Here is a 27,531-nt window from a genome sequence, read left to right on the forward strand (position 1 = left end):
TTTACATTAGCAAAACTTGATGTTATAGTATTGAAATTACCACCAACATAGTCTAACAACAAAAAAATAATTCTAATTTTCATATTTCAAGTTTCATATCTCTTTAAACTTTTTATGATATTTTTAAAAATTAAAAAATAAAATTCAACACTATAAAAAATTAGTCCAAGTAATAAAACTTTAAAATTACTCTAATAAGTGATTCGAATTTGAATCTTTGTAAATGTAGAAAATTTGTGTTGAAACATTGGATTAGTTAAATACCTAAACTCTCTCCATAGGCTCTAACGCCATTGATGGTCAAAAGATTAGAAAAATATATATATATATATATATATATATACAAAAGTTGTTATCATGGAGTTTTTACACAGAGAAGAGGACAAACATTGGAGTTATACCATGAATGATAATAAAAATTATATAAACTTTGTACATGATTCAAATGATACAAAAATAAAAGTCATGATCATAAAAGTGCTCTATCACAAGATGGACCCCTGGTTTTTTTTTTGGTGACCTTCACTTTTCCAAAGAATTCACTCGGTTGCTTGTGTTCCATGTCTAGCTGTCTGATTGTCTCTTTTGAAACAGTGGAACATTCTATCAAGTATCAAATGGTCAATGAAGCCTTAAAATGGAGGTTATATAATGTTTTTAGTTTCTCATATATAAGTAACATGCAAACAGTCAGATCAGTTAGCTACACTGATTGACCTTAAACATTGTTTCTATGTATGAATAGTCAACAAACTACTCATCTTGTCAGGCATGACACATGGACCACTTTTATGATATGTTTGGCAACAAGCTTTGGTCTTATAAGTTGACTTTCTATTGCCTTCTTACTATGCTATTATTATTATTATTAGTCATCAGAGTTGTGTTTGATTTGGTTACCATGTATCTGAAAATATGGTTCTTAATGACTACTAAAAGTTGGTAAATTTTTCACATCTTCAAGTTTGGTAGATTAGGCTAATATATTTGTTTATGACTTAGTTATATCATACATGAACAATTATATAATAGGCTTTATGTTTATTTGACTGAATTTGGACTTCCATATATATATATATATATATTTTTTATATTAAAATATTTTTTAACAAAATAAATAAAAATAAATAAATATATATATGTATATATATTCGATCACATTTATATAATCTTTCACAGCTGTATAAATAAATTAATCATCACTGAACAATATTAGAACTAGTAATAATATATTCAATATAAATATTAAATAAATACAGTAAATTTAATAAAAAAAATATTTTATATATATCTAACAAAATATTGAATAATTTTTTTTTAATAATATAAATAAATTATCATACACATTTTTATTATCACGTCTCAATCATGCATCAGAAGAAAAATCTCGACCCCTAAGAACGAGAGTCAATTTCATATACAATACAGTGATTGACAAACATTTACAAAAACTACACCGGAATCAAAATATGAATACTCAAAGACGGAGGAGTCCACCTGCGTGTGGCTGAGCTGGCATCCAATCAAAACAACAAACAAGTAACAAACGCGCATACTCTCGCGCTCACGCTGTGCCACGCATACTTCATACTCGCTCGCGCGCGCGGGAGCGGGCGCGGGCGCGCGGAAACTAACAGCCTGATTCCAAATCTAAATTGATTCCAAAACCATTCAGGGCACACCAATCCAAAGTTCTAAACCAAACCAATCCAATCCAATCACCGTCCAGTCCACTCAGTCACAAAACCCCCCACGTTTTGCTCCCCTTCCTCAACCGCGTTATCCGCGGTTCTTAGACTACCAGTCATTCTCTCCTCTCTCCTTCCTTCTTCTCCCTCCTCCCTCGAACCTTCTCATTCTCCGCGTTCACACGTTCCTCTCCTCCAAAACATATATATAAATTCCATCCTCCAATTCTCTTTCGTTCACATTGACTCTTACCAACTCTTTTCCTTTGCTTTTCAACCAAGCTTTCTATCAAAACTTATGAAAAACCCCATCACCACCGCCGCCGCCGCCACCACCGCCACCACCGTCGCCGCCGCCGACGACGATTTCTCCTTCTATTACTCTTACTTTCAGGACGCTATTGCCTCTTTCCCTGCTTCTCCCCCTTCCGACATGCCCAAGAAGAAGCTTGACTCTGCTAATCCTTCCAAGAAGCGTTCCATCGCTAACATCCTCACTTCTCTTGCCGCTCTTGATGATCAGGATGCTTCTGAGCGTCGCCATGCTGATGATGCTTCTCTTCATGATCTCTCGCTTCTCCAGGCTAATCATCAGTCTCGTCTCAACGCTACTCTTGATTATTTTGACCGTGTTGAGGAGCATTTTGATGAGGCCGAGCAATCGGACACTCTTCGTAGTAAGCGCGCTCGTCTTGCTGCTTCTGCTGCTGCTGCCACGGTTGCTGATGGCGCTGCCTCTGGTGCTCAGCCGCAGCACCATCAGCGAAGGCTTTGGGTCAAGGACCGGTCGACGGCGTGGTGGGATCGCTGTAATCACCCTGATTTCCCCGAGGCTGAGTTCCGTCGTGCGTTTCGGATGTCTAGGGCTACGTTTGATATGATCTGTGATGAGCTTGGGTCTGCCGTTGCCAAAGAGGATACCATGCTTCGTGCTGCGATTCCTGTTCGTCAGCGCGTCGCTGTGTGCATCTGGCGGCTTGCTACCGGTGAGCCTCTCCGTCTCGTTTCCAAGAGGTTCGGGCTTGGGATATCCACTTGCCATAAGCTTGTTCTTGAGGTTTGCTTAGCTATCAAGACCGTTCTCATGCCTAAATTCCTCCAATGGCCTGATGAGCAGAGCTGCTCCTCCATCAAATCGAGATTTGAGAACATCTCTAGGATCCCCAATGTCGTGGGATCCATGTACACGACCCACATCCCCATCATCGCTCCAAAGGTCAGCGTCGCCGCCTATTTCAACCGTCGTCACACCGAACGCAACCAGAAGACCTCGTATTCGATCACTGTCCAGGGAGTCGTTGATCCTGATGGGGTGTTCACCGACGTGTGCATTGGGTGGCCTGGCTCGATGCCCGACGACAAGGTGCTCGAGAAATCGGCGTTGTTCCAGCGTGCCGAGTCCGGGATGCTGAAGAACGTCTGGGTCGTCGGCAGCTCTGGTTACCCACTGATGGACTGGGTGCTCGTCCCATACACACACCAGAACCTAACTTGGACGCAACACACATTCAATCAGAAGATCGGGGAGGTGCAGAGGGTGGGAAAGGAGGCCTTTGCGAGGCTGAAAGGCAGGTGGACGTGCTTGCAAAAGAGGACAGAAGTCAAGCTACAAGATTTACCTGTGGTGCTCGGAGCTTGCTGCGTCCTTCACAACATTTGCGAGATTCGGAAGGAGGAGATGGAGCCTGAACTCAAGTTTGAGCTGGTGGATGATGAGATGGTGCCTGAGAACAGTCTCCGATCGGTGAGTTCAATGCGAGCAAGAGATAACATTGCACATAATTTGTTGCATCGTGACTTTGCGGGAACTAATTTCCTTTGAATTAGAGTTATCTGAATGTTGGGGATGGGGTGATTCTTTTGTTTATTGCAAACAGGTGGGAATAAGTGATACATGGATTGTTTTTGCTGGATTGGGGGGGGCTTCTCTGTTTAGGATAATCACTTGCCTTTCTGATGGCTTATAGGCGTTTGAAATTCGGTTAGGAATGGGAGAATGATTGATCCATAGAGTTTAGTTTGTGGGGTTGGAGTCCTCTGTTGTTGTTGTTGTTGTTGTTGTTGTTTTAGTTTGCCCATAGATGTATAAGTTAATATAATTTCGAGCTTATTTGCATTTTTTCACCAACTGTTAGCCTGCTTTCAATGCCTTCTTCTTGTTCAGTTCTAGTTGATTGGTGATGCTTGAAAAAGGTTGTGGAAATGCTGTTTCAGCAGTATGATTTTGCAGATGATGGTATGCCAAGAACCCTTTTGAGACAGAATCTCAGTTTTCATTGCTTTCCTGATCTGTGAAATAAGGCTGATAATGATGTCCTGATTGAGTGGAATTCACCAGGTTTTCCTCATGTCTTCTTTGTGCTTAAAGTCAATTTGAGCGTTTGTTTGTTTGTTTGTTTGTTTTTAATCGAAGCTGAAATATCGAATATTGTATGGAGGGATACGTGATTCTTTTGAGCTCATGGTTTGTTTTCTTAGAAGAGGACATGGTGCCTGTAAATGCTGAAGTGTTCTTCAACTGAATTGCCAGGTTGCTGATGTCGTGAATGGACTGTGCCACTTTAATGTTATTTATTTATCTCCTTTCAGCTAAAGGCTGCCTTATCTCAAACTTTATGGCCATGAAGTCAAATATTATACACTGTGCGGTCTCTTTATGGGACTTTGATATGTACTGTTGTTTGCTGCCTAACCTTGAATTTAGAAGATTTGAGTCTCTGATAACAAAAGAATACTTAAAGGCCATTAACAATGAACCAAGACGTTTGTATTTGGATATTCATTTGACTGAACTTCTTTCTTGAACTTAGTAAATTATATATATAATGATAAGCTTTTGCAGCCAAGTTGCTTGAGGGCAATTTGCATACCATGAGTTTGAGGTGAGAAAATTCTCTTCAGCTGTGGTGTTTAACATTTAAATATATATATATATATATATATATATTCCCATCCGAGCATTGCTGGCGGGAATCTTATATGCATTGGACTGTCTGTCAATATTTATCATAATTTAGAAGAACTAATACACAACAGACTCCTGCAGAGGAGGCAGGAGGGTTTAGGGTAGTTTCTTGTACCTGAATCCCTCGTGTTATGCTTTGACAACTTTAGTTCGTATCTGTCTGAGTTTGATGTGACTCTATTTCTTTTAAAGTTTATCTTCATATGTACGACACACACAAGGAAGTGAATATCACTACACTGTTGGTAATTTGTTTTATTTTCTGGCTTTTCATTCCATTTGTCTTTCAGTTCTAGACTAATATTATAATCGATTTTCTTCTCCATGAGCATCTTATGTTGGAAATTTTGGTCCTATGCTGACAAGGTGATATATATATATATAATATTTTCAAGACATATATATGGGCATTGGTAGTTGATGTTAGGATGCTTTTACATCATTTAGTACAATTGAGGGACTAACATGCAGCTTGATGTGAGTAGGTTTCTGATTTGCCCTGTGCTGTTGGATACAAACACATCAGTTGTCTTATGGTGTATTGGTTTATGCATCATGTTTCATTGTTATTTTCAAACTGTAGAAGCTAGTCATCTGACACTTGTATTGGACAGCTTAATCAGACAATAGGATGAAGAAGAATACATAATGAGTACAGAAATAGGATACATACAGACCATAAAAACAGGATGGCTATGTGACGGATGTCCTAAATCAATTGAGGGTTGATATTTTTTGAGCTATTGTTGAACAATAGGCCATGCTATTCGTGTCTTTTGATGCAAAGCTAGATTTTCTTTGTACTCTCTAGAAGAGTGGTTTGTAATTTATCTTATTTTCTTTAATGCATAATTCAGGACAGTAAATATTTGTTGCTCTGTTTTCTTTTGCATTAATTCAGCAAGTTATGGATAGCACGACAATGATAGCTAATTTAGTCATGAAAAAGTTCTTATACGACTATACATGCTTTGAAATTTTCTGTTGAAATTGCAGTTATGTTGATGATTTCTTTTTTGGTTAATTATTTGATTGTGCTGAACTTTCTGATATGGCTTTATGTCCAAGTCAAGGTTGCCGTAATAACATACTAATCTATTTTCAATCTGTTTTGTCATTTCATGATAGCATGCGTTAAATGCTGTCCTCCAGAATGTATGGCTGTGTTCCGTTTTTGTTTCAAACTGTATACAAAGTTGTCATTCCTGTACGGCTGTACAGGATGTTTTGCACATGATATATCAGTACCATCAACTGTTGTTGAATTCCAACTGATTGCTTGAAGTTGTCTGCTGCTCAAGTACATAGATTCTTGGATTATATAAAGTGAGTTCATACTTTTGGTATTTCTGATGCCACTTCTAACAGATGATCTTTCCGTAGGGGTTGCATGTTCAAGAGCAATGGAAAGTCTAAAGCCTAAGTTTATTCTTAAGATAGCTGCTAGTTGTACAGGAAAGTAGTTTTATCTGTTTTTGCTTTGCTTTCATTTTTTTATGCAGTGATGAGAACTAACTATGACTTTTGCTTTTGTGTTCGTTATTGAACGGTCAGTAAATAAAGGAGGCTCACAACATTTGATTCCTGTTTTTATCATTGATTATTATGAACTTTCATTATTATGCACCTATGAACTGATTGAATGAGTAAAAGTCTCCTACTTTCTGTTTATCAATGGAGCATACAGTGGTTGAACTTCAATATTTGGCTCTTATCTGACTTTTATTACTTGAATATTTTTCAATGATTGTGATTAGGTGATGAATCTGACAATTTTGATGTGCCTGTGCTCTCTTCAACAAGCTGACGCTTTGTCACAATCAATTGTTTGGTGATTCTAATCATCTGGATTATGAGTACTAATTCTAATCTTCTCATTAATGTAGCTTTCTTTGTCCCTTTTATAATTTGGTGATTCTAATCATCTGGATTTTGTTATGAGTTCATATTTGATATTTATTAGTGTGAATTTTGGATTTGTTTGTTGGATTTTTGATGTTTTTTCTATTTATTTTTGTTATCATTGATGTGGGTCTTGCTTTGCTGTGATCTGGAGGTTGTTTCCATTAGGGGTTGTGTTGATTTTTTGGATTTTCAGTCAAGTGATACCTTTTGTTGTCCTAATTTTTTTTAATCTGCAACATTATTAAAAAAAAAAAAGATGAAAGGTGAAATTTTTCTGGGTTTCGTTTTGGATTTGTGGATAATTAATTTCTATATATATATACTGACAATCCACTGCGAAGCTTGAAGTTGAATGAATGAGAAATTTAGGAAGACCCAGAAATTGGATCTATTTATCTTACAGGACAAATACACATGGCTTATGGTCCTTCTTTAGTCGGACTAGTGATTTGCAACCTTAATTTTCATCAAAAGATAAATTAACACAAGTTCTTCACAAAAGCATAAATCGAGTTCCATTTCAAATATTCAACCATTTCCATTCATGAATAAACGTGCAAACTTTGAACAGTAAGTAGACCATCAGAATAGTAAATAATAATAATCACTTTTTCCACGTAAGTATATTAAAACTGTCCATTAATCATACTTGCCAAGATGAAGAAATCAAATATTAAACCGAACAGGGAATAAGGTAAACAAAATGGACCAAAAATTATAATAAAAAAATCAGAAACCTCATCATAATCAATCAGGTTTAAAAATTTTCACCTTTACCAACTAGGGTTCCAAATCAAGCAACCAAAAAAAAAAAAATGACAATCACCACAATTTCAGAATGGACTTGCTATACAGGCGCAATTTCTAATAAAAATATGATATTAAAAAAAAACATAAAGATCTCAGTAAAATCATGATAAAACCATTCAGTAATCCAAATCTCTGTTAACGAACTTCAAGATTAAAACTAAAACTAACAGTCATGTAAAGGAAAATTCTTCTTTAATTATATATTTTTAAAATATTAATTTAAATAAATTTGAAAATGCCATATTTTCCTATGATATGATGGAGATGAACTTTTAATTTAAAATGTTATATTTATTTATTAATTACTAACAAAATTCAATTTATGTGAGTAATAGTATACTTTAACAATGTAAATTTTGTAGAGAGTATATATGCGAACAAAATGAATTTTATACATATAATCACGTGAATTTGTAAAAATATACTGATAAAAAAATTTTAAAAAATATTGGATCAAGGTTTCATAGTCTTTCATGAATTTAAATTTATAATTATTTTCCCTATTTTAATAACAAAATACAATTTTTATCAAATGTATAACTGGTTGATAAAAGTAAAACAATCAATTTTTTTTTAACTTCAAATAGATAATTAGAGGGGCATTAAAATTTTTTTTCTTTTACTTATTATATGCTCAAATTATGTAAACTAATAATAAGTTTTCTTGGGGTCTGTTTGGGAAGGAGTGCATAAGAAGTAATTTCTATAATTTTAAGGGTTCATGTGGTAAATAATGGCCAATTTATTTTTAACAATAAGCGCAGTGGATTTTTGCAACCGAGTTATCGGATCCACAGAACGAAAAGATCCGAATCCGACCCGAAATCTCCAAATCGGATTCGGATGCGAAGAAAGGAAGGAGAAAGATGTCTCTACCAATAGCCAATGGAAGTAGCAACAAAGGAACAGGAGTTCAATGGATGACGAGATGGAGGAGAAGAAGAAGTTCGATGGAGAGCCTGAAGGCCCTGAACCTTCTCAGCCATCTGTAATCCCTAACCCTCTCTCATTCTTTCTTTGAGATATCTTTTGGTGTAATTTTCAAGTGCAATTCCTTTAAATAACTTGTTTGTTGTTTCTAAGTTATGAATTCGTGATGAATCTGGATGGTTCTTGCTTTGAGTTGCTGTTTTGCACTTGGTTTTTCTATTATTGTCATCAAAATTGTTGCTTTTCTGTTGCTATTGGTGTATCTAAAAGGGATTTTTTTTTTCAGATTTTTTGAGTGGATATTTTGGATTTATGGTTAGTTTTGTGATTTGGATGCAATTTTACTATTCTTTCTGAATAACTTTTGTTTTCTTATATTTTGGAAAGTACTGAATGTTTGCTTGTGATTCTGAACTTTTGTTTTATTGTGTATTTCTGCCTTAATTTAAAACCTAGAGGAGATTATCTTCACTATCTGATTCTTGTGATAATTTGTTTTGACTGTTTCTTGCTCATTTTGTTATTTAACGAAGATGATATGTTATGTGATTCATATAGCTCATCAGTTTATGTGATTTTATTGTTGTTGTTGTTGTTGTTGTTGTTAATATTATTATTATTGTAAATGAAATCAATTTTGCTTCTCACACTATGCTTTCAGAGTTTGACATCGATGCTTGAAGTAATAAATGTAATTCTATTTCTTCTGGGAGCAGTTTCTCGAGGTTTTGTGCAAGAGCTCTGGCAAAATGAGGCGTTTTGCTGCTGGTACAGAATCTGGGTTTGCAATATTTTTGATCAACCGTAAATTTGAACCTGGGAATCCACACGCTTTGCATATTGAAGCTGTCAAAGATGGCGAAGAACCTGTTTGCTTCGGTCCAAATGCAGTTCTTGTCAACTATGGCAAGGGTTGGAGGTTACAAACGGTTATTGATGAAGGCATGCATAGCATGCATAGAAAAGGTAAACTCAGTCATGTCTCTCAAGCTTTTTCTTGATTATAATTTGGGCTTTATAAGAATTTCTTGTCTTAATCCAATCAGGATTTGAAGAAATGAGAGGGTTGAAGTCGGCAATGAGGCAGAGAACCAGCACAATTGTAAGTGGCTTGCTTGTTTCTAAGCTTTGAGAAACTGTATATTTACTATATATTAGTTATTTTTACATGATATGGCAGCAGTTCAGGTAAAGATTTCTCTTTTAGAAATGTAGGGTGCGTACTGTTTAAAAATATTTGCAACCTTTGATTCTTCAAGATATATTGATTTTAATTTTTTAAAAATAAGTGAGAAGAAAGGTAGGTGTTAGGTGTTTTGGTGCTTCTGCTTGAATTTTCTGAATATGAGAATATGGCTATCAGGAATTCACATTTTTTGCAAATAAGAAATGATTTTGCAGTAATCGCAAAAGAATAATTCTAGATCATGGAAACTTTTTGTATATTTCTGGCAAATCCTTATGCTTCCATACCTCACTCTAATGAAGTACATATACAAATCATTGGTAAAAGACATTTTTTTTTATTTGTATACTATGACAATTTTAAGAGGTGAACCACTATAATGCTTCATAGTTGATCAATGAAAGCACTGGTGTATAACTTTATGCATACACTGTTGAATTTTGTGTTTGTGTGTCTCTTGCCTAACTCCCTTGAAGATATTTCCTCTTTGTAACGGTTGTTTTTCCAATATTCCAAACTATAACTTGTATTGATGCTTGTGATAGACATCAAAAAGCAGTTGATACTAACTGATAATTTTTCAACCTTTCATGCCATCTACATAAACATTTGTTGAGAAGCACAAGTATTAGGATACCCAGATTCACAAATTGCACTGAAACCTAGAAAAGAATCTTTGTCACAGCCTGAGAGATGGAAATATGAGAATGTTTGAGGTTCACATGGAATTCATCAAACAAATGAACATAGTTCAGCATAGAGCTAGTGGCATATACACTGATGGGATAGATCATTGGCATGTGGATTGATTCACATCTTGGTAAGCTATTCAGTGTCCTTGTTTACTTGATGAAAGCCAGGATTGTTTAGGCCATGAACTTTAAAAATGGAAATTTGTGCACCGGCAAGATGAAAAAGCAATTAGAGCAACAATATCTTAACCTTTATTTCTCTTGTAGGAGATGAGTCATTGTCCATCGAGGTTAGCAATTTCATGTTCCAATTGATATTGAGTTATAGATTCATGTAATCTCCTCAACTCTTTTAAGACTATATAACTTATCTAGTCAAGAGAATTCAATTAAGTTGAAGTTTTTAATACTCTAGAACCGTCTGATGAACAGCTAGTCATCTTTCAATTTACAATCCCTTTTCTGAAGTGAAATCGAGTAATTTAACCTATTTTCAGTATCTAAGCCATTGTGTGTTTTTCCTTGTGCGGTATTGTTTCCTTCTATTTTATCTCTTCTTTCCTGAATATTAAAAAAATAAAATAGAATACTAACATTTTTGCCAAATATATGTTGACAAAGTATTATTATGTAATCAAAATGCAGAATCCTTCTGAAATTCAATCTGCCGAGAAGCCTATTGCAGAATCAAGTATCCGCGGAAATTGCGAATATTTTGGAAGGATACTACTTGCTTTTGCCTTTATCTTTCTTCTTGGAGGAACACTTACTGTTTTTCTTGAAAAGCTACCTGAGTTAATATCATTTGTAAGTTCAGCCATGTAAGTTCAGATTTTTTTTTTCCCTTAGTCAAATATGAAATTACTTTTTGCAGCTCACAGCATTTTTGCTCCATCTAGCAAAAATTTTTATGATGGTGAATGATGAATAGGAAGAATTTCTCTCTCTGTAAAAAAAATCAGATTTATTTTGCAGAGTTGACATGACCTCGCAACATCTTTCGTAACCATCAAGAGGTTATTATTTTTAAATTTATGTCGTGTAAATGAATTGAATTTCTGTTTGATTGGCTAGATATATAGTCAAATGAAAATTTGCACGTCTCTGAATTGCAACATGAATTGGTAGAAGTAACAATTAGTGTTTGAAATAAAGTTCCCATCTTAAGTATCATACAATCAAAATTAATAAGAATGAGAAATTGAGTATGAAATCATGCATAATATAGACAAATCTGTGATAATAGAACAGCTAAGAATCATGAACAATATTATGAAGTAGCACTTGTAAGTAAGTTCAGAATCACATCATGGATTGAAATCGATAAAACATGAAGTCCATTACAAAACCAGAATAATACATCAGAAATACACACAATTCTTTGAAGTTTAGATAAATAAATGGAAATCACTATCAAGAATACAAATAGAACCAACAAAGACTTCTTTTAAAAAAAATAGCATGAGTGCAGCGGTTCATTTACTCGTTGGTGCGTAGAGCTCCAACAACAAGAATGCTAGGTAGCAACAAGTGCTAGACCTTGGCCACCATCACCCCGGCACCACATTCTTCCTCTCTTATTGGAAGGCACTTACAAAAACCTTTCACCTAAAATTGGTTGTGACAAAGGTTGGAGCCTCCAAGCTAAGGCCATGCCTTAAGGATGATGAATAGGCTGAGGATGCAAATGGGTTGAGGTCCACACTAAATGAATAGCCAGCTTTCAATGCCTTCTTCTTGTTCAGTTCTAGTTGATTGGTGATGCTTGAAAAAGGTTGTGGAAATGCTGTTTCAGCAGTATGATTTTGCAGATGTTGGTATGCCAAGAACCCTTTTGAGACAGAATCTCAGTTTTCATTGCTTTCCTGATCTGTGAAATAAGGCTGATAATGATGTCCTGATTGAATGGAATTCACCAGGTTTTCCTCATGTCTTCTTTGTGCTTAAAGTCAATTTGAGCGTTTGTTTGTTTGTTTGTTTGTTTTTAATCGAAGCTGAAATATCGAATATTGTACGGAGGGATACGTGATTCTTTTGAGCTCATGGTTTGTTTTCTTAGAAGAGGACATGGTGCCTGTAAATGCTGAAGTGTTCTTCAACTGAATTGCCAGGTTGCTGATGTCTTGAATGGACTGTGCCACTTTAATGTTATTTATTTATCTCCTTTCAGCTAAAGGCTGCCTTATCTCAAACTTTATGGCCATGAAGTCAAATATTATACACTGTGCGGTCTCTTTATGGGACTTTGATATGTACTGTTGTTTGCTGCCTAACCTTGAATTTAGAAGATTTGAGTCTCTGATAACAAAAGAATACTTAAAGGCCATTAACAATGGACCAAGATGTTTGCATTTGGATATTCATTTGACTGAACTTCTTTCTTGAACTTAGTAAATTATATATATAATGATAAGATTTTGCAGCCAAGTTGCCTGAGGGCAATTTGCATACCATGAGTTTGAGGTGAGAAAATTCTCTTCAGCTGTGGTGTTTGACATTTAAATATATATATATTTCCATCCGAGCATTGCTGGCGGGAATCTTATATGCATTGGACTGTCTATCAATATTTATCATAATTTAGAAGAACTAATACACAACAGACTCCTGCAGAGGAGGCAGGAGGGTTTAAGGTTGTTTCTTGTACCTGAATCCCTCGTGTTATGCTTTGACATCTTTAGTTCGTATCTGCCCGAGTTTGATGTGGCTCTATTTCTTTTAAAGGTTATCTTCATATGTATGACACACACAAGGAAGTGAATATGACTACACTGTTGGTAATTTGTTTTATTTTCTGGCTTTTCATTCCATTTGTCTTTCAGTTCTAGACTAATATTATAATCGATTCTCTTCTTCATGAGCATCCTATGTTGGAAATTTTGGTCCTATGCTGACTAGATGATATATATATATATATAATATTTTCAAGCCATATATATGGGCATTGGTAGTTGATGTTAGGATGCTTTTACATCATTAGGACTAGTGAGAGACTAACATGCAGCTTGATGTGAGTAGGTTTCTGATTTGCCCTGTGCTGTTGGATACAAACATATCAGTTGTCTTATGGTGTATTGGTTTATGCATCATGTTTCATTGTTATTTCAAACAGTAGAATCTAGTCATCTGACACTTGTATTGGACAGCTTAATCAGACAATAGGATGAAGAAGAATACAGAATGAGTACAGAAATAGGATACATACAGACCATAAAAACAGGATGGCTATGTGGCGGATGTCCTAAATCAATTGAGGGTTGATATTTTTTGAGCTATCGTTGAACAATAGGCCATGCTGTTCGTGTCTTTTGATGCAAAGCTAGATTTTCTTTGTACTCTCTAGAAGAGTGGTTTGTAATTTATCTTAATTTCTTTAATGCATAATTCAGGACAGTAAATATTTGTTGCTCTGTTTTCTTTTGCTAATTCAGCAAGTTATGGATAGTACGACAATGATAGCTAATTTAGTCATGAAAAAGTTCTTAAACGACTATACATGCTTTGAAATTTTCTGTTGAAATTGCAGTTAGGTTGATGATTTCTTTTTGGTTAATTATTTGATTGTGCTGAACTTTCTGATATGGCTTTATGTCCAAGTCAAGGTTTGCCGTAATAACATACTAATCTATTTTCAATCTGTTTTGTCATTTCATGATAGCATGCGTTAAGTGCAGTCCTCCAGAATGTATGGCTGTGTTCCGTTTTTGTTTCAAAGTTTCAAACTGTATACAAAGTTGTCATTCCTGTACAGGATGTTTCGCACATGATATATCAGTATCTTCAACTGTTGTGGAATTCCAACTGATTGCTTGAAGTTGTCTGCTCAAGTACATAGATTCTTGGATTATATGAAGTGAGTTCATACTTTTGGAATTTCTAATGCCACTTCTAACAGATGATCTTTCCGTAGGGGTTGCTTGCTCAAGAGCAATGGAAAGTCTAAACTAAAGTTTATTCTTAAGATAGCTGCTTGTTGTACAGGAAAGTAGTTTTATCTGTTTTTGCTTTGCTTTCATTGTTTTATGCAGTGATGTGAACTAACTATGACTTTTTCTTTTGTGTTCGTTATTGAACGGTCAGTAAATAAAAGAGGCTCACAACATTTGATTCCTGTTTTATCATTGATTATTATGAACTTTCATTATTATGCACCTATGAACTGACTGAATGAGTGAAAGTCTCCTACTTTCTGTTTATCAATGGAGCATACAGTGGTTGACCTCCAGTATTTGGCTCTTATCCGACTTTTATTACTTGAAAATTTTTTTAATGATTGTGATGGTGATGAATCTGACAATTATGATGTGCCTGTGCTCTCTTCAACAAGCTGACGCTTTGTCACAATCAATTGTTTGGTGATTCTAATAATCTGGATTATGAGTAATTATTCTAATCTTCTCATTAATGAAGCTTTCTTTGTCCCTTTGAAAATTTTTCCTAGTGCTCTATAGTTTCTCAGTTGCAATATTGCAAGCAATCAATATAATTAGTTGATCTAGAATTGAGCAGGACATGTGAATCTTGTATTGATGAACCTGCTGTTATTTTTTCTGCTATCACAGGAGCAAACTTTGCTTGTCTGTGTAATATATCAAGTTTCCATTCTTTTCTGCTATTCATAGGGTAATAATCTTGTTTGGGGTACTAAACTATACCCATATTTCAAAACGGATACCGCATTTCAATTTGTTTCTTTTCGAATACTACACTTTAATTTCTGTTCAGCGGGAGGATACCCGCGCGTTTCCGATGAGAATAAGTTGACGTGGACGCCGGATTAATGACGTGGCGAGTGTTTTGACAGATCATCTGCTGACGTGTACCACCAATTAATATTTTTTTTAATACACATCACCAAACATAAGCCACATCATTGAAAAACCTAGCCACGTCATCGTCATCCTTCTTTTTCCGAGCTGTTGCAGCTTCTACTGTTGCTCTTCTCCTTTGTCTTCTTCTTCTTGTGCTGCTCTTCTTCTTCTTGCTCTTCTCCTTCTTCTTCTTCTTGTCCTGTCCTTCTTCATCTTAACCTGTTGACAGAATTAATTTCAGATGTAATTGGTTTTTCATTTGCATTACATAATTAAACATATTTGATTATGTTTCAGGGGGATAAAGATAAAGTAGGACAGTCATCTGCTTTAGGGAATAATGCTTCAGGGAATGATGTGAGGGTTTTTGTAAGTTACTAAAAATCAAGTGCATTTAATAGTTTGGACTTTAAGATGAAGAAGAAGAAGAAGAGCAGCACAAGAAGAAGAAGAAGACAAAGGAGAAGAGCAACAGTAGAAGCTGCAACAGCTCGAAAGAAGAGGGACGATGATGACGTGGTTAGGTTTTCCAATGACGTGGCTTATGTTTGGTGATGTGTATTAAAAAAATATTAACTAGTGGTACACGTCAGCAGTTGACCTGTCAAAACACTCGCCACGTCATTAATCCGGTGTCCACGTCAACTTATTCTCATCGGAAACGCGCGGGTATCCTCCCGCTGAACAGAAATTAAAGTGTAGTATCCGAAAAAAAACAAATTGAAATGCGGTATCCGTTTTGAAATTTGGGTATAGTTTAGTACCCATACAAGATTATTACCCGCTATTCATAGATTTTTCTGCATTTGAAGTTGGATCTCTTTTCATCAGCCAAGCCAATCTGAAACGATCTGGTCCAAATTCAACAAGGTATGTGAATTTCATTTGTTGAGCTTCTTATGGTTTTGATAGACTGCATGTTTTGTCGGGAAAGACACCTGTGTTATCTGCTTCATTGATAAGTAAGTTTCTTCGAACCTTAGTTGTCGTAACACCATAAGATGCAAAAGTGGAATGTGAAGGGAAATCTCAAACATATCTAAAGCAAATCTCTCATTGTAATTTGCATATACACATTATAATTTTTTCAGGTAGTTCAATATGATGCTGTAAGCCTGTAAGAGACTTATGGTATCTGAATCTTATACATTTTATTCGAACATTATTATTATTATTATTATTATTTAGTTTATAGTTTTTAACATTGAGTCGTCTCATTTTAGACAAATAATAATAATAATAATAATAATAATAATAATAATAAAATCTATGCAATATATATAAGAAAAATATCAAACCTCATTTTAATTTCAAATATTTATTATATTTAATAACAACTCAAGTTTATTAACAAGCCCAATGATAGAAAATCCAACCAGTTGGGCTTAGTTTTTGGGCCCAATGAACCAAACAAAGATAAGCCCAAGATGAAACTAACGCCGATTCGGCAGCGAAGCCAAGACGAGACGAAGAAGAGAAGGTGAGGGATCGCCGTCGTTTGCCGGAGTTCTCGTGAGCTTCGACCATGTCGACGGTGTACACCTTGGAGCCGCCGACGAAGGGGAAGGTGGTGCTCAAGACGACGATGGGGCCTGTCGACATCGAGCTTTGGCCCAAAGAAGCTCCCAAAGCCGTCCGCAACTTCGTCCAGCTCTGCCTCGAGGGCTACTACGACCGCACCATCTTCCATCGCGTCATCAAGTCGTTCCTCATCCAGGGCGGTGATCCCACCGGCTCCGGCACCGGTAACCAATCCTCCTTCCATGTCTTGTGGTTGTTGTTGGCCGGAGCATTGATGTCTGCTAGGGTTTGTGTTCAAGGTTGAGACTTTTGATTGAATGTAATTGGTTATAATATTGATTGTAGGTGGAGAGAGTATATACGGCGGTGCATTTGCTGATGAATTCCATACGCGATTGAGATTCAATCATAGAGGCTTGGTTGCTTGTGCTAATGCTGGTTCGCCGCACTCGAACGGAAGCCAGTTCTTTATATCTTTGGATCGGTGTGATTGGCTTGATAAGAAGAACACCATATTTGGCAAGGTGACACTTTTGCTGGTTTTGGTATTGGTGACATGAATAAGCTGTTTGAAGCTTGCTTGCTTTGACTTTTGTAGGTCACTGGGGATTCCATATATAACCTTCTGAGGCTGGGCGAGGTGGAGGTGGATAAGGATGATCGGCCATTGGATCCCCCAATTATACTCTCTGTTGAGGTAGCCTCCTGTTTTTATTGCATCTTCACTTAGGGCATCGGGTTCAATTGCCTACAAAATTTTAGATGCTTAGTCGGAGGAGAATGTGATTAACTCCATTGAAAACAATGCAAAATTCAGAGGCAGCCTTGTGTAACAACCTCAGAACCTGCACTGTGGTCCTTAGGCAATGAATTATATTAGGAAATAGGATTAGCAATGTGTATTTGGCCTTTCTGTCCTAGAGAGTCATAAAGTTGTTTGCTCTTCACTTTGAAGCACGAGGTATGAGAATATGATTTTTGAGTAAAAAGTGATTTATGCTTGGAAAAAAGAAGTGTATCTTTGATCATTCCAGCCACTCTACATGATAAGACCTAGACACCTATGATGCCTATAATCATGTGTTAGTATTCAATCATCTTGTAAATGGTTATCTAAATTATATGTTTTGCTCAGGTATTGTGGAACCCTTTTGATGATATTATCCCAAGGAAAGTCTCTGAGAAGCCTCTCTCACATATAAAAACTGATGATGGGGGAAAAGCTTTGAGGAAGAAGGCTGAAAAGTGAGTGTATTTTGCTTCAAGTGCATTTTTCTTTCTTCTTATTCATATAGCATTGTTGCACGCAACCTTAACATAGCTAGCTTTTTTATTTAGGAAGCTAAATGTGCTATCTTTTGGAGAAGAAGTAGAAGAGGAAGAAAAAGAGGTGGAGGCAGCTGGCAAGGAGAAGATTAAAAGTATTCATGATGTCTTAGATGATCCCCATTTTGTCAAGGAAGAAGTGAAGAGAGATGAACCAGTTCTAGTTACTTACCTAACTCACCATTAACATTTTATTTGAGTTCACATGAACCTTATATGTTATTGTTGAAACTTGATACCTTTCTGATGCATGCGTTTAAGCCTTACACTAGCTCACATTATGAGAGTTTTGGAACATTGACAACAGAAACCTTTCTGATGCATGTGTTTAAGCCTTACACTAGTTCACATTATGAGAGTTTTGGAACATTGACAACAGGGCTATCATTGGTATTCATTTCACATTCAAAATAGGAGAGGTCCTCATATATAAACCTATTATCTTGTCAGAGGACAGAAAGTTCACCAATTCCATGCCCCTCCTATGATATCTTATGATATGCCTTTTTTGACAAGCATTCACCGTCTATGATCTCATGAGGGTTGATATCACATTTCAAGAGGACAGAGAGGCGATTCACTATCCACTTTCCTGTTTGAACTCATCCTTTAAATTGTCATATATTCCACATTCTCCTTACGCATGAACATACCCTATAAATGGTCTTTATGGTGATAACAGACATTTGTTTTTATTATCAGGTTAAGAGACTTCCTATCGGACTGGCGCTTGTCTAAAATTTGTTCTGTCAAAATTACCTACTACAAACTACTTGCATTTTGTTTGCTATTCTGTCTGGTTGTAGAGCTTTTATTCGTACACGTTTAGGTATGGGATGTTTCTTTATTAATAAGAAAATAATGGACTGTTAAGTTTTAAGGATTTCATGATCATCTAGTCCCATTTTAGACCACTTTCTGTGCAGGAGGTTGAATGTAAAGTTTGGCTTGCATAGAAATGTTTTTAAATTCTGCACATTATTATACTGTCAAAGCTGTGTTTGATTTATATTTTGAGCCAGCACATAATTCAATACGTATGTGGTGAAAATTCATTTGTCATACAGAATCCTGCAGAAGTTGAAAGGAAAAAGGATATTCAATTATCTGTCAGGGAGGCCTTGAACTCAAGGAAAGGTGACTCGAATAAAGCTGAAGGAATTAATGCTCCTGATACTTATGATTATAGTGGCGATGATGATGATGATGATGATGATGATGATGGCGATGAGGCTAAGTTTGATGCACACATGCGTATGCAAATCTTGAGAAGGCGGAGGGAGTTGGGGGATATCAGCACTCGTGAAAAGTCAGCCACTGGTAAGGCATATCACAGCAGATCTTGTTCCAAATTACAAGATATATCACATGCCAGTGATAAGATCTTTCTTTATGGAAAAAGAATGCATTTTGTTTTTCTTTAAATTTGGTGTAAGCTTGTCTTTTGTGGCCGCTGTTTGCCCTTGTGGCATTCACTGATGCTCCATAGTGGTGAAAAACATCTTATATATATTGGCAAAATTTGAAACCCCCTTTCTTCTTTTTTAATTATCTGTTTATTTATTCATTTGCTTTTACGTGTTGTGTCTTTACTGATTTATGTGATTTGAATGTTATTGCAGGTAAATCTGGACAGAAGGAGCGTCAAAATTCTCCTCCAAGGTATTCATTCCAATCCTGATACAAATGCTTTTGATGAGATATTGAATTTATTAATCTTATCTTTTAACTAATTGCATGTTTCATATTAAATAAGATTGTTCTGAGGCACTCAGACCAGTAATGGTGTGAAAATTTGTTGCTGTCAAAGTTCCAAGAATGCCTCGTAAATACACAGTTATTTTTTAATATATGTGTAGCTTTGTCTCTTGTATATTGCCATTATTTTAAGTTAATACAGTTATGGTGGTCTTATATGTGCATATAATGCATTATTATCTGTTAAATTTGAATTTGTAGACTGGATGATGTAAAGTGATATGTGGAGTATTGCCTCTCACTAATAAATTATGCCTTCATTGCATTTCATTTTGGCTTTGTACTGCTTGCTTGTAATGTTTTGTCGCATTAAAAGTACGGAATATATCTTCTACTTCCGTGATCACTTCAAAGCTTTGTTGGGTGCTAGCTAATGGTGATTTGCTCCTTTTGGATGTTGGACCAGCTACAAATTCTCTTTCCCGAACTTCTTCCCCTTACTGTTTAGGACTCTAAGTCAAAAATGCTAATCTGACAGATACTGTCAACCGCATCACTGTAAAGGTTGTTAAATGACAGTGAATCTCAAGGTTTTAGAGCCTCAGATGAGATGCCCCATGGTAAACACCACTTGGATTTACCAGTTTACTATATTGATTAACTCTTAGGTTCCTTGTAGTTGACAGCCATTTGAAATTGGTGAAGTCATGTATTTAGATAGCTACTTTTTGATCTTCTGTTTTCAACTCTTGGTTAAACAGTTTTCACTTGGTAGAATCTTTCATATTAACCTTTTTCTTGAGATAATGTTTTGATCTCTGAGTTTGTCTGTGGAATAGCTCCTATTCCCTGATTCATAAGGATAAACTTATTTTTCTCTTAAGCATTCTTGCAATATAATTTGTAGATGGTTTGCACCACAATTTTTTGTTATGTGATTTTGCAAACATTGTAGGTTGTGGGTGAACACCACTTGAAAGTCCTTTTTATTTATTTGGAAGTTACTCCGCTTTAAAATTGCAAACTTTATTTTGAACTCCATTCTAAACATGCTTCAACTGTTGCGCTTCAGGAGAGACACTGAAGAGGATGAGCGACGGAAATTGAAGATCGAAAAACTGTCTATGAAGAAGAAAGGTATAGGTTCTGAAGCTATATCTGAGCAGCTGGCGAAAGCAGATGCTGACTTGCAACTATTGAACCATGCGGAGCAAGAAAGACAGATGCAGAAACAGAAGAAACGTAGACTCCATGGCCGTGAGGAAGATGTAAGTTTTGTGAAATTTGTTTTCATATTACTTGAGAAACATTTGTCATCTTCCGGGAAATTAAATCTCTTAAGAAATCAGAAACAACATTTATTTTACTTGATAAATTACTCTGCTGATCTATTTATTACAGACGCTAGCAAGGCTGGATAAGTTTAGCAAGACCTTAAGTACAAAGCTATCTGTACCTGGTAGCAGTAAAAATTCCATGGAGACTGATGAGGATAATGAGCCAGGGTGGATGACAAATCAGTTGAAGTTCATTCCTGATTCTTCTGAAAAGGTGTGTGTTACTATTGTTCACCGGTTCCTTTCTTAGATGCCCATTGCCATTGCTCTTTCTCTTCTGCCATGATGCTACATTCTGATGGTCATGTTTCAGGATGGTATGGCCCGGAAAGATGATCCAAACGAATATGTTGTGCTCGATCCTCTTTTAGAGAAGGGGAAAGAAAAGTTCAATAGAATGCAAGCAAAGCTTAAGCGTCGGGAACGTGAATGGGCTGGAAAGTCTCTTACCTGATGGTTCACTTCAATGTCATAGATCCATGGTAACTATGAATTATTGGTTAGTGGAAGCAAGCACACTCATCTACTCATAATTTTCACTAAACTAGAGGGTTGGACTTTGTGGGCTCTATGTGAGATTTGAATACCATTAATTCCTGGTTCTTAGTTTCAAGCTGTTATTTTCCCATCAACTAGTCTTTGCCGGTTTTGATTACTTTAATCTGTCAATAATAATAAACAAATAATTAGATGATTACTCTCTTTTCCAAAATCAGGAAAAAAAAAAAGTTTTGTCATTTGATCATGCTTGAACAAATTTGACTAGAAATTTTTCTTGTCCTTCCCTTTGATTATGCTGCTGTTTGTTCTAATATTCTTGTTATTCAGTACTTAATGATTTACTGTTAACATTGTGTTTTTCAATTTTTGGCAGATGATGAAGATGGACTCATTAATTATATCTGTTCATCAAACGCTGGGGAAAGATCTCACATCTGCCAATTGTATAATGACCATGTACCATAAGTTGCGGTTTACGCCAAGGCCTCATATATCATAACCAGTTTAATGAGATTATATTGCAAGAAACGCTTTTGGTTATATTAGTGTATATGTACATCCCTGGTATGTTTCATGTTTCTGGCTTGTTTAAGCTCTTTACTTTTAGGCTACAATGTCCCTTTATTCTATGCATATCAAACTCCTTTCATCCCAAACAATTCATCTCTGCTCTTATATATCATTCAAAGATGTTAAACATTGAGAGGGGGAAAAGAAAAGGAAAAAAAAAGAAAAGAAAAAAAGGTTCAATGGTCGACATGCCCATTTAGGCAATTACTAAAGAGGTCAATAATCCTTGTATACATGTACTGTCTGTAAGTGAAAACCCATTTATTTATTTATTATTTTTTTTTTTGATGAAAAGAGCTCAAAAGCTATTTATTAAAATGGAGAGGCAGTACAGAAAAACTGAAAGGAACTAAACAACTAGGAAGACAAGACAGTGGAGAAATTAGGAAGAAGCTACAAGAAGATTAAAAAGAAAAGCCATTGTCAACGACTAGCTTCATGATCCAACGAGGGAGATCACGACCAGTTAGGAAGAGGTTCAAGTTGTGAAGATTAGCGCTGGTAGCCGAAAGAGCAAAAACAAGAGCACCCCAAAACCAGGAGAAGATGTTTGATATCAGTGACAGTTTGATCGAATCTCCAAGCGAGAGGGTTGTTGGTAACTGACAGAAGATGAGGTAATTCCTGGTTGCTGTGAAGAATACAACGAATGACGAGCTGCCTGTCTAGGGATGATATGAGGGCAATACCCAATGCTTTAATCTCTGATTCAAGAGCTGATTCAGCATCAAATTTGTAGCACCCTGCAAAAGAGATGACATAAGTCGAGCTGGAGAAAAAGAACCCAAGATGTCCTACCTTGTTGGATTGTGTCCAGTTTGACACATAAAAAAGGAAATGACCATCCGTGTGCGAGAAATTGTTGAGGAGAAGACGTTGCCTGGTAAGAGAAGCCGAATCCGTCATGAAATCCTTGACATGAGCAATAGCTTTGCTGACAACTCTAGGGAAATTAGGTGAAGAATTCTGAAAAATTGCCTCACACCTGGATTTCCACAGAAACCAAATCGTAGCGGCAATGATGGAAATTGTATACATTGAGAAACCATAATCAGAGATCCACGCACCAGTAGAGATGTAATCAGGGAAGGAAATGTTGCAGCCCAGGATGTGATTAATAAGATTCCAGACCAATTGGGCTTTGCAACAATCCAAAAAGATATGATCAATGGATTTCAGTTCAAGGTTGCAGAAAATACAAAGAGATCTAGGACCAAGATTAATGCTGTTAAGATAATCTGTGGTAGAGATTCTACCATGCGGCAAGAGCCAGATGAAATGTTTAATACGCGGAGCAATACGAAGGGACCAGAGTTTTTGCTAGCCTTCCCAGTTCAAAACAAAAGTAGGTTCATGGTTAAGATAATGATATATTGCAGAGGAAATTTTCATTCTCTTGGGGCTAGGATGCCAGACCCAAAAGTTGTTGCCACCCTAGTCTATAGAGCAGTTGGTCTTAACCAGGGAACACAGACTATCCCCAAAGATGGTATTAAGAAGATCAAAATCCCAATGTTCACCAACAAAAAAACGCAGATAAATTGTTGCCAGGCAAATCGGCGAAGACATTCAAGTAAGTGGGCTTATATGCTAAAGGAACCTCAAAGAGCCAAGGATCCTGAAGAAAAGATGTTTTTAAAGGATTGAAAGATTTGATTCAAAGATTGGGCTTTAAAATAAAAGCAGTTTTACAAATGCCCCGAAAAAACCAAGAACACTTAGGAGGAAAGGAGTAACTCCAAAAGTTCAGGTGATCATATTTTTGGCGAACAATGTCAACCCAAATTACATTATCAGCATTCAGATATTTAAAACCGTTCTTCGCCATAAGTGAGTGTTTAGCAAGAAGAAGATTACGAAAGCCTAATCCCCCTCAGTTTTGTTATCAGTAACATTACGCCAAACGACAGCATGGATGCCATTTCCATTGCCTCCTTTGAACCAAAAGAAATCCCTAATCATTCTAGAAATTTCCTGAAGAACATTGTCTGGCATCGGATAGGCTGATAGGTAATTTCCTGAAAACCCATTCTTCCATTCAATTACAGCCACCCCATGCTTTTAGCCTGATGCTCCAGCCCAAGAGTCCTCAGCCTATTAAGCTCCGGCAATACAACAGTGGCCAAGTCTGGCCTATCCTTCTTCCTGAGCTCCGAGCATTTCAGCGCAAGGTGTGCAAAGCCTTCGACGTCCTCCATCGGCCAGTCTGTGACAGTGGGATCAAGCATCTCCTGAAACGTCCCTTTGTTAAGTGCTCTCTCCACAATGTGGGTGAGTCCCATGGGTGGCTTCGCCGTAATGATCTGCAAAAGCAGAACACCCAAAGAGTAAATGTCTGACTTGGTTCCCAGCATTCCTGTTTGCTGGTACTCCGGGTCTATGTAGCAAAACGTTCCGGCCGTGGATGTCATGCGATACTGTGTCACACTATCAGCTACTGAGGGTGGCACAAGCCTGGCCAGTCCCACATCACTGATCTTGCTCACATAATTGCGGTCTAACAGAATGTTCGCCGGTTTGAGATCACGGTGGACTAGTGGCTCGGGTTTTGTTTGATGCAGGAAGAGCAAGGCCGTGGCCACTTCTGCGGCAATCTTGAACCGTATCGGCCATGGGATTGATGGTGTGTCACCTCGCCGACATAGCCGGTCTTCTAAGCTCCCATTGTCCATGAATTCATATACTAGACACCCATATTCTGGACATGCCCCTAGTAGTAACACCATGTTTGGGTGCCTGATGCAACTCAACACCTCAACCTACATATTTGGTAAGTAATATTCTACTGTGAGTATCAAAATTCCAGTTTTAAAAATTTAAATTTTGGAATGAAAGAAGAAGTTAAAAGACCTCTTGCTGAAACTGCTTCTTTCCTTGTTGAGCATCAGGTCTGAGAACTTTGATAGCAACAGCAGTGTGATTGAGAGAAGCTCTATAAACAGGGCCATAACCACCTTCTCCGATGAGCTGTGTCGGCGAGAAGTGGCCGGTGGCCAATTCTATCTCATCTATATCATACTTGCGGTAACGCACGTCGTTGTGAGCTAATGCATTTAAAGCTCTCTGCTTCTCCTCACCCTCCTTCTTCGCTTTTATCTCCGCATCATGCCTTCTTCTGGCTTCCATCTCCGCCAGCTTCTTTGAAGCTTCCGCTGCTTGCATTGCAGCAATGCACCTTGTTTTCTCCATCTCTGCCATTGCCAATGCTGCTTCCTCTGCCTGTCTCACCTCTTCGAACTTTCTCGTCTCTACAACTTTCCATTCATGTAGTTCTTTAGCCTGCTTCAACAATATACATGTAAGTTTTAATCACAATTTTTTTAAAAAGTGATGAATTAATATTTAAGTTATTTGATTTCAATGATATTATATATAAATGTACGTTCTCACCTTTTGTTTGGCTGAGATTGCTTCTTTGCATGCAGTGCTATACATGTCCATGGTTTGCTTCAGCTCAAGCTTTAGCCTTTTCATCTCAACTTCCCAATCTCTTGGAATCTAATTTAAAAATTAACACTAAGATATAACTTAAATCTTAGAAGCAAAGCAAATGTAAATTATATTATGTTAACATTATATTAGAGTACATACTCCACCAGTGAAAGAGTTCTTTGAGAAGGAGGACTCATCAGAGATGTCTGGAGGGCCATCTGGGGGACAATGGTTCCCTAAAAGTTCCCCATCTTCTGGGAAGGTCTCCCGGGACAGAACCCGGTTGGAAGGACGGTAAACTGGTTCAGTGCTAATAATATTGGTGTTGTTGTGGCTGGTTGCCATTGCTTTAGTAGCCATGGGTTGTATTCTATTAACCAAATATGATGGTGGTGGTGATGGTGATGGTGATGGTATTACTGATCCTCTTCCATTTCCTCTCTTGAATGCTTTTCTGCTGAAACTCAAGAAAGAAACAAACACATGCAATGAAATGAAAATAGCAGTAGTAGTAATATTATGAATTTTCTTATGGAAAGATAAATTTAAAAAAAAAAAAAATTTTAAACAAAGAGAGGTTAAAGTAATACTTGGGAGCGTCTTGATCAGTTTCAAGGACGTCAGGGAGAAAATGGGGAATAAATGGAGGGAGAGGACTGGCAATGGCAGGTGTGGGTGTGGGTGTGGGTGTGGGTGTGGGTGCAGGTGCAGGGCCTTTTGCTGATCTGACGTTTATGGCCTTTCCTTTTGTTATGACATAAACAGCACAAAAATCTGGTGTTGTTTTTGATAGTATTGAAGCCACATCTGGAGGCTTGAATTTCCTGCATCATTTGGTAGTATTTATTGAACCCATAAATAATAAGTTTTTTTACCTATCATAAATTAAAAAAATTTATTAACATAATTATTATTTATGTTATTGTAATAATTACTATTTATCAATGTTAACCGTTGGATCGTGATCCAATAGTCGATAATTGAACGTCCATAAATTTCTTATATATGGACGCCCACGGAGAAATAGTTCTATATATATATACTCTTGTTTTTATTTATTATAGTAAAAAATTCAACAACTTTTTGTTGTGTACTTGTGTGTATATATGCTATCTTTGGATGTATATATATATATATATATCTTATTGAGAAATGTTAGATTTATCCAATAAAATTTCAATAAAAATAATAACTTACATTGTATATTTAAACTAACTTTTTATTTACATAACCCGTAAAAACTTGGCAATATGTGTGTATATATAATAAATATTGATTTAAATATGTAAACTTTAGCATTTATATAAACATAATATATACATTAAGTTGGGATTCGAATTAAACCTTGTAATGAGATTTCTGCTACCAGCACCAACAACCAAGTTGTGAATATTGTGGGAGGCAATATAATCAGAGATGGCCTTTGCAACATCAATTTCTTCTATCAAAACCTCTTTTGTCTGTATCTGAAGGCTTCAAAAATCAGACCATATGAGATACTTATTGTGTAAATTTATTAGAGCTTTATAATACATACATACATACATACATACATATACATATATATTATTTTAAAAATTATAATTTTTTTAAAAAAGATATAAAATAAATTCTTACCCCTTTACGAGCACAAAATGTTCTGTACGGAAGAAAAACATGTTCCGCCATTGACTCGGATGTGCTACCACCGAAGTCGCTTATTGCAAACCCATCTACATTCCAATTACATCCATTATATTTTAATCAAATATTTAAAATTTTTTATTATTAAATGTGATAAACTAACGTCAATTAAAGGGTGTATGTGCACGAATTAAAAATTAATTATTTAACCTAAACCCATAACCGGGAATGCGTTCAACAGGATTTTTGAATTCATGTTTGATAAATCCCCACACCATATCCTTATTATTGGTTTTTTTTTATGAATATGATTACCAAATCAACTGAACTGAACTTAAAATTTTTTGAGAGTTAAAAAAAAAAAAAATCAAACAAATAATAATAAAAAAGAGAGTTTGGAGGTACCTACTGTTAGACTTGCTCCTGACATGGAGAAGAAGAAGAAGTTGATTGGAGTTAGCAATGAGAAGATGATCAGTGGCCCATTTCACAGCATACTGGCTGTTCTTATCCCGGTCCACCGCCACCGCTGTCAT

The 27,531-nt window shown here is 36.3% G+C and overlaps 4 protein-coding genes across 7 annotated transcripts; 3 read left to right on the plus strand and 1 right to left on the minus strand.

Moving 5' to 3' along the window:
* The first annotated feature begins 1,888 nt into the window (after positions 1-1,888).
* Positions 1,889-3,816, plus strand: LOC120253095 (protein ALP1-like). Its single transcript, XM_039261368.1, has one exon. The coding sequence runs from the start codon at positions 1,987-1,989 to the stop codon at positions 3,508-3,510; it is 1,524 nt and encodes a 507-aa protein (XP_039117302.1). The 5' UTR covers positions 1,889-1,986; the 3' UTR covers positions 3,511-3,816.
* A 4,418-nt stretch (positions 3,817-8,234) lies between these two features.
* LOC120253096 lies at positions 8,235-11,056 on the plus strand. 3 transcript variants are annotated; one of them, XM_039261370.1, is made up of 5 exons: positions 8,235-8,356; positions 9,015-9,066; positions 9,145-9,264; positions 9,345-9,400; positions 10,822-11,056. In XM_039261370.1, exons 1-5 carry the CDS (start codon positions 8,285-8,287, stop codon positions 10,999-11,001), a joined length of 480 nt encoding a protein of 159 aa, XP_039117304.1. In that variant the 5' UTR covers positions 8,235-8,284; the 3' UTR covers positions 11,002-11,056. The 3 variants fall into 3 exon arrangements, with proteins under 3 accessions (XP_039117304.1, XP_039117303.1, XP_039117305.1); XM_039261369.1 differs by having other exon boundaries at positions 8,237-8,356; positions 9,015-9,264; XM_039261371.1 differs by having other exon boundaries at positions 8,279-8,356; positions 8,960-9,264.
* A 5,360-nt stretch (positions 11,057-16,416) lies between these two features.
* On the plus strand, positions 16,417-21,976 carry LOC120253051 (peptidyl-prolyl cis-trans isomerase CYP57). 2 transcript variants are annotated; one of them, XM_039261303.1, is made up of 11 exons: positions 16,417-16,732; positions 16,854-17,032; positions 17,107-17,205; positions 17,644-17,753; positions 17,847-17,997; positions 18,902-19,154; positions 19,457-19,496; positions 20,605-20,800; positions 20,934-21,083; positions 21,183-21,368; positions 21,744-21,976. In XM_039261303.1, exons 1-10 carry the CDS (start codon positions 16,513-16,515, stop codon positions 21,321-21,323), a joined length of 1,539 nt encoding a protein of 512 aa, XP_039117237.1. In that variant the 5' UTR covers positions 16,417-16,512; the 3' UTR covers positions 21,324-21,368; positions 21,744-21,976. The 2 variants fall into 2 exon arrangements, with proteins under 2 accessions (XP_039117237.1, XP_039117238.1); XM_039261304.1 differs by having other exon boundaries at positions 16,418-16,732; positions 21,183-21,351.
* A 1,958-nt stretch (positions 21,977-23,934) lies between these two features.
* On the minus strand, positions 23,935-27,531 carry LOC120253204 (U-box domain-containing protein 52-like). The gene is made up of 8 exons (XM_039261529.1): positions 27,405-27,531; positions 26,990-27,084; positions 26,717-26,838; positions 25,963-26,196; positions 25,532-25,829; positions 25,331-25,438; positions 24,791-25,219; positions 23,935-24,699 (listed from the first exon to the last, which is right to left on the minus strand). The coding sequence occupies exons 1-8, from the start codon at positions 27,529-27,531 to the stop codon at positions 23,983-23,985; spliced, it is 2,130 nt and encodes a 709-aa protein (XP_039117463.1). The 3' UTR covers positions 23,935-23,982.

This window comes from Dioscorea cayenensis, chromosome 26 (genome assembly GCF_009730915.1).
Source record: "Dioscorea cayenensis subsp. rotundata cultivar TDr96_F1 chromosome 26, TDr96_F1_v2_PseudoChromosome.rev07_lg8_w22 25.fasta, whole genome shotgun sequence".
Taxonomy (NCBI): domain Eukaryota; kingdom Viridiplantae; phylum Streptophyta; class Magnoliopsida; order Dioscoreales; family Dioscoreaceae; genus Dioscorea; species Dioscorea cayenensis.

Excerpts from the sequence above, each read along its gene's own strand:
- LOC120253095 (XM_039261368.1), top strand. The coding sequence starts at position 1,987 with ATGAAAAACCCCATCACCACCGCCGCCGCCGCCACCACCGCCACCACC.
- LOC120253096 (XM_039261369.1), top strand. The coding sequence starts at position 8,285 with ATGGATGACGAGATGGAGGAGAAGAAGAAGTTCGATGGAGAGCCTGAA. Across the intron at positions 8,357-9,014 it reads CTGAACCTTCTCAGCCATCT|TTTCTCGAGGTTTTGTGCAA; the intron begins GTAATCCCTAAC and ends TTCTGGGAGCAG. Across the intron at positions 9,401-10,821 it reads GGCAGAGAACCAGCACAATT|AATCCTTCTGAAATTCAATC; the intron begins GTAAGTGGCTTG and ends ATCAAAATGCAG.
- LOC120253051 (XM_039261303.1), top strand. The coding sequence starts at position 16,513 with ATGTCGACGGTGTACACCTTGGAGCCGCCGACGAAGGGGAAGGTGGTG. Across the intron at positions 20,801-20,933 it reads TCCATGGCCGTGAGGAAGAT|ACGCTAGCAAGGCTGGATAA; the intron begins GTAAGTTTTGTG and ends TATTTATTACAG. Across the intron at positions 21,084-21,182 it reads TTCCTGATTCTTCTGAAAAG|GATGGTATGGCCCGGAAAGA; the intron begins GTGTGTGTTACT and ends GTCATGTTTCAG.
- LOC120253204 (XM_039261529.1), bottom strand. The coding sequence starts at position 27,531 with ATGACAGCGGTGGCGGTGGACCGGGATAAGAACAGCCAGTATGCTGTG. Across the intron at positions 26,839-26,989 it reads CATTTTGTGCTCGTAAAGGG|ATACAGACAAAAGAGGTTTT; the intron begins GTAAGAATTTAT and ends TGAAGCCTTCAG. Across the intron at positions 25,220-25,330 it reads CAATCTCAGCCAAACAAAAG|GCTAAAGAACTACATGAATG; the intron begins GTGAGAACGTAC and ends TTGTTGAAGCAG.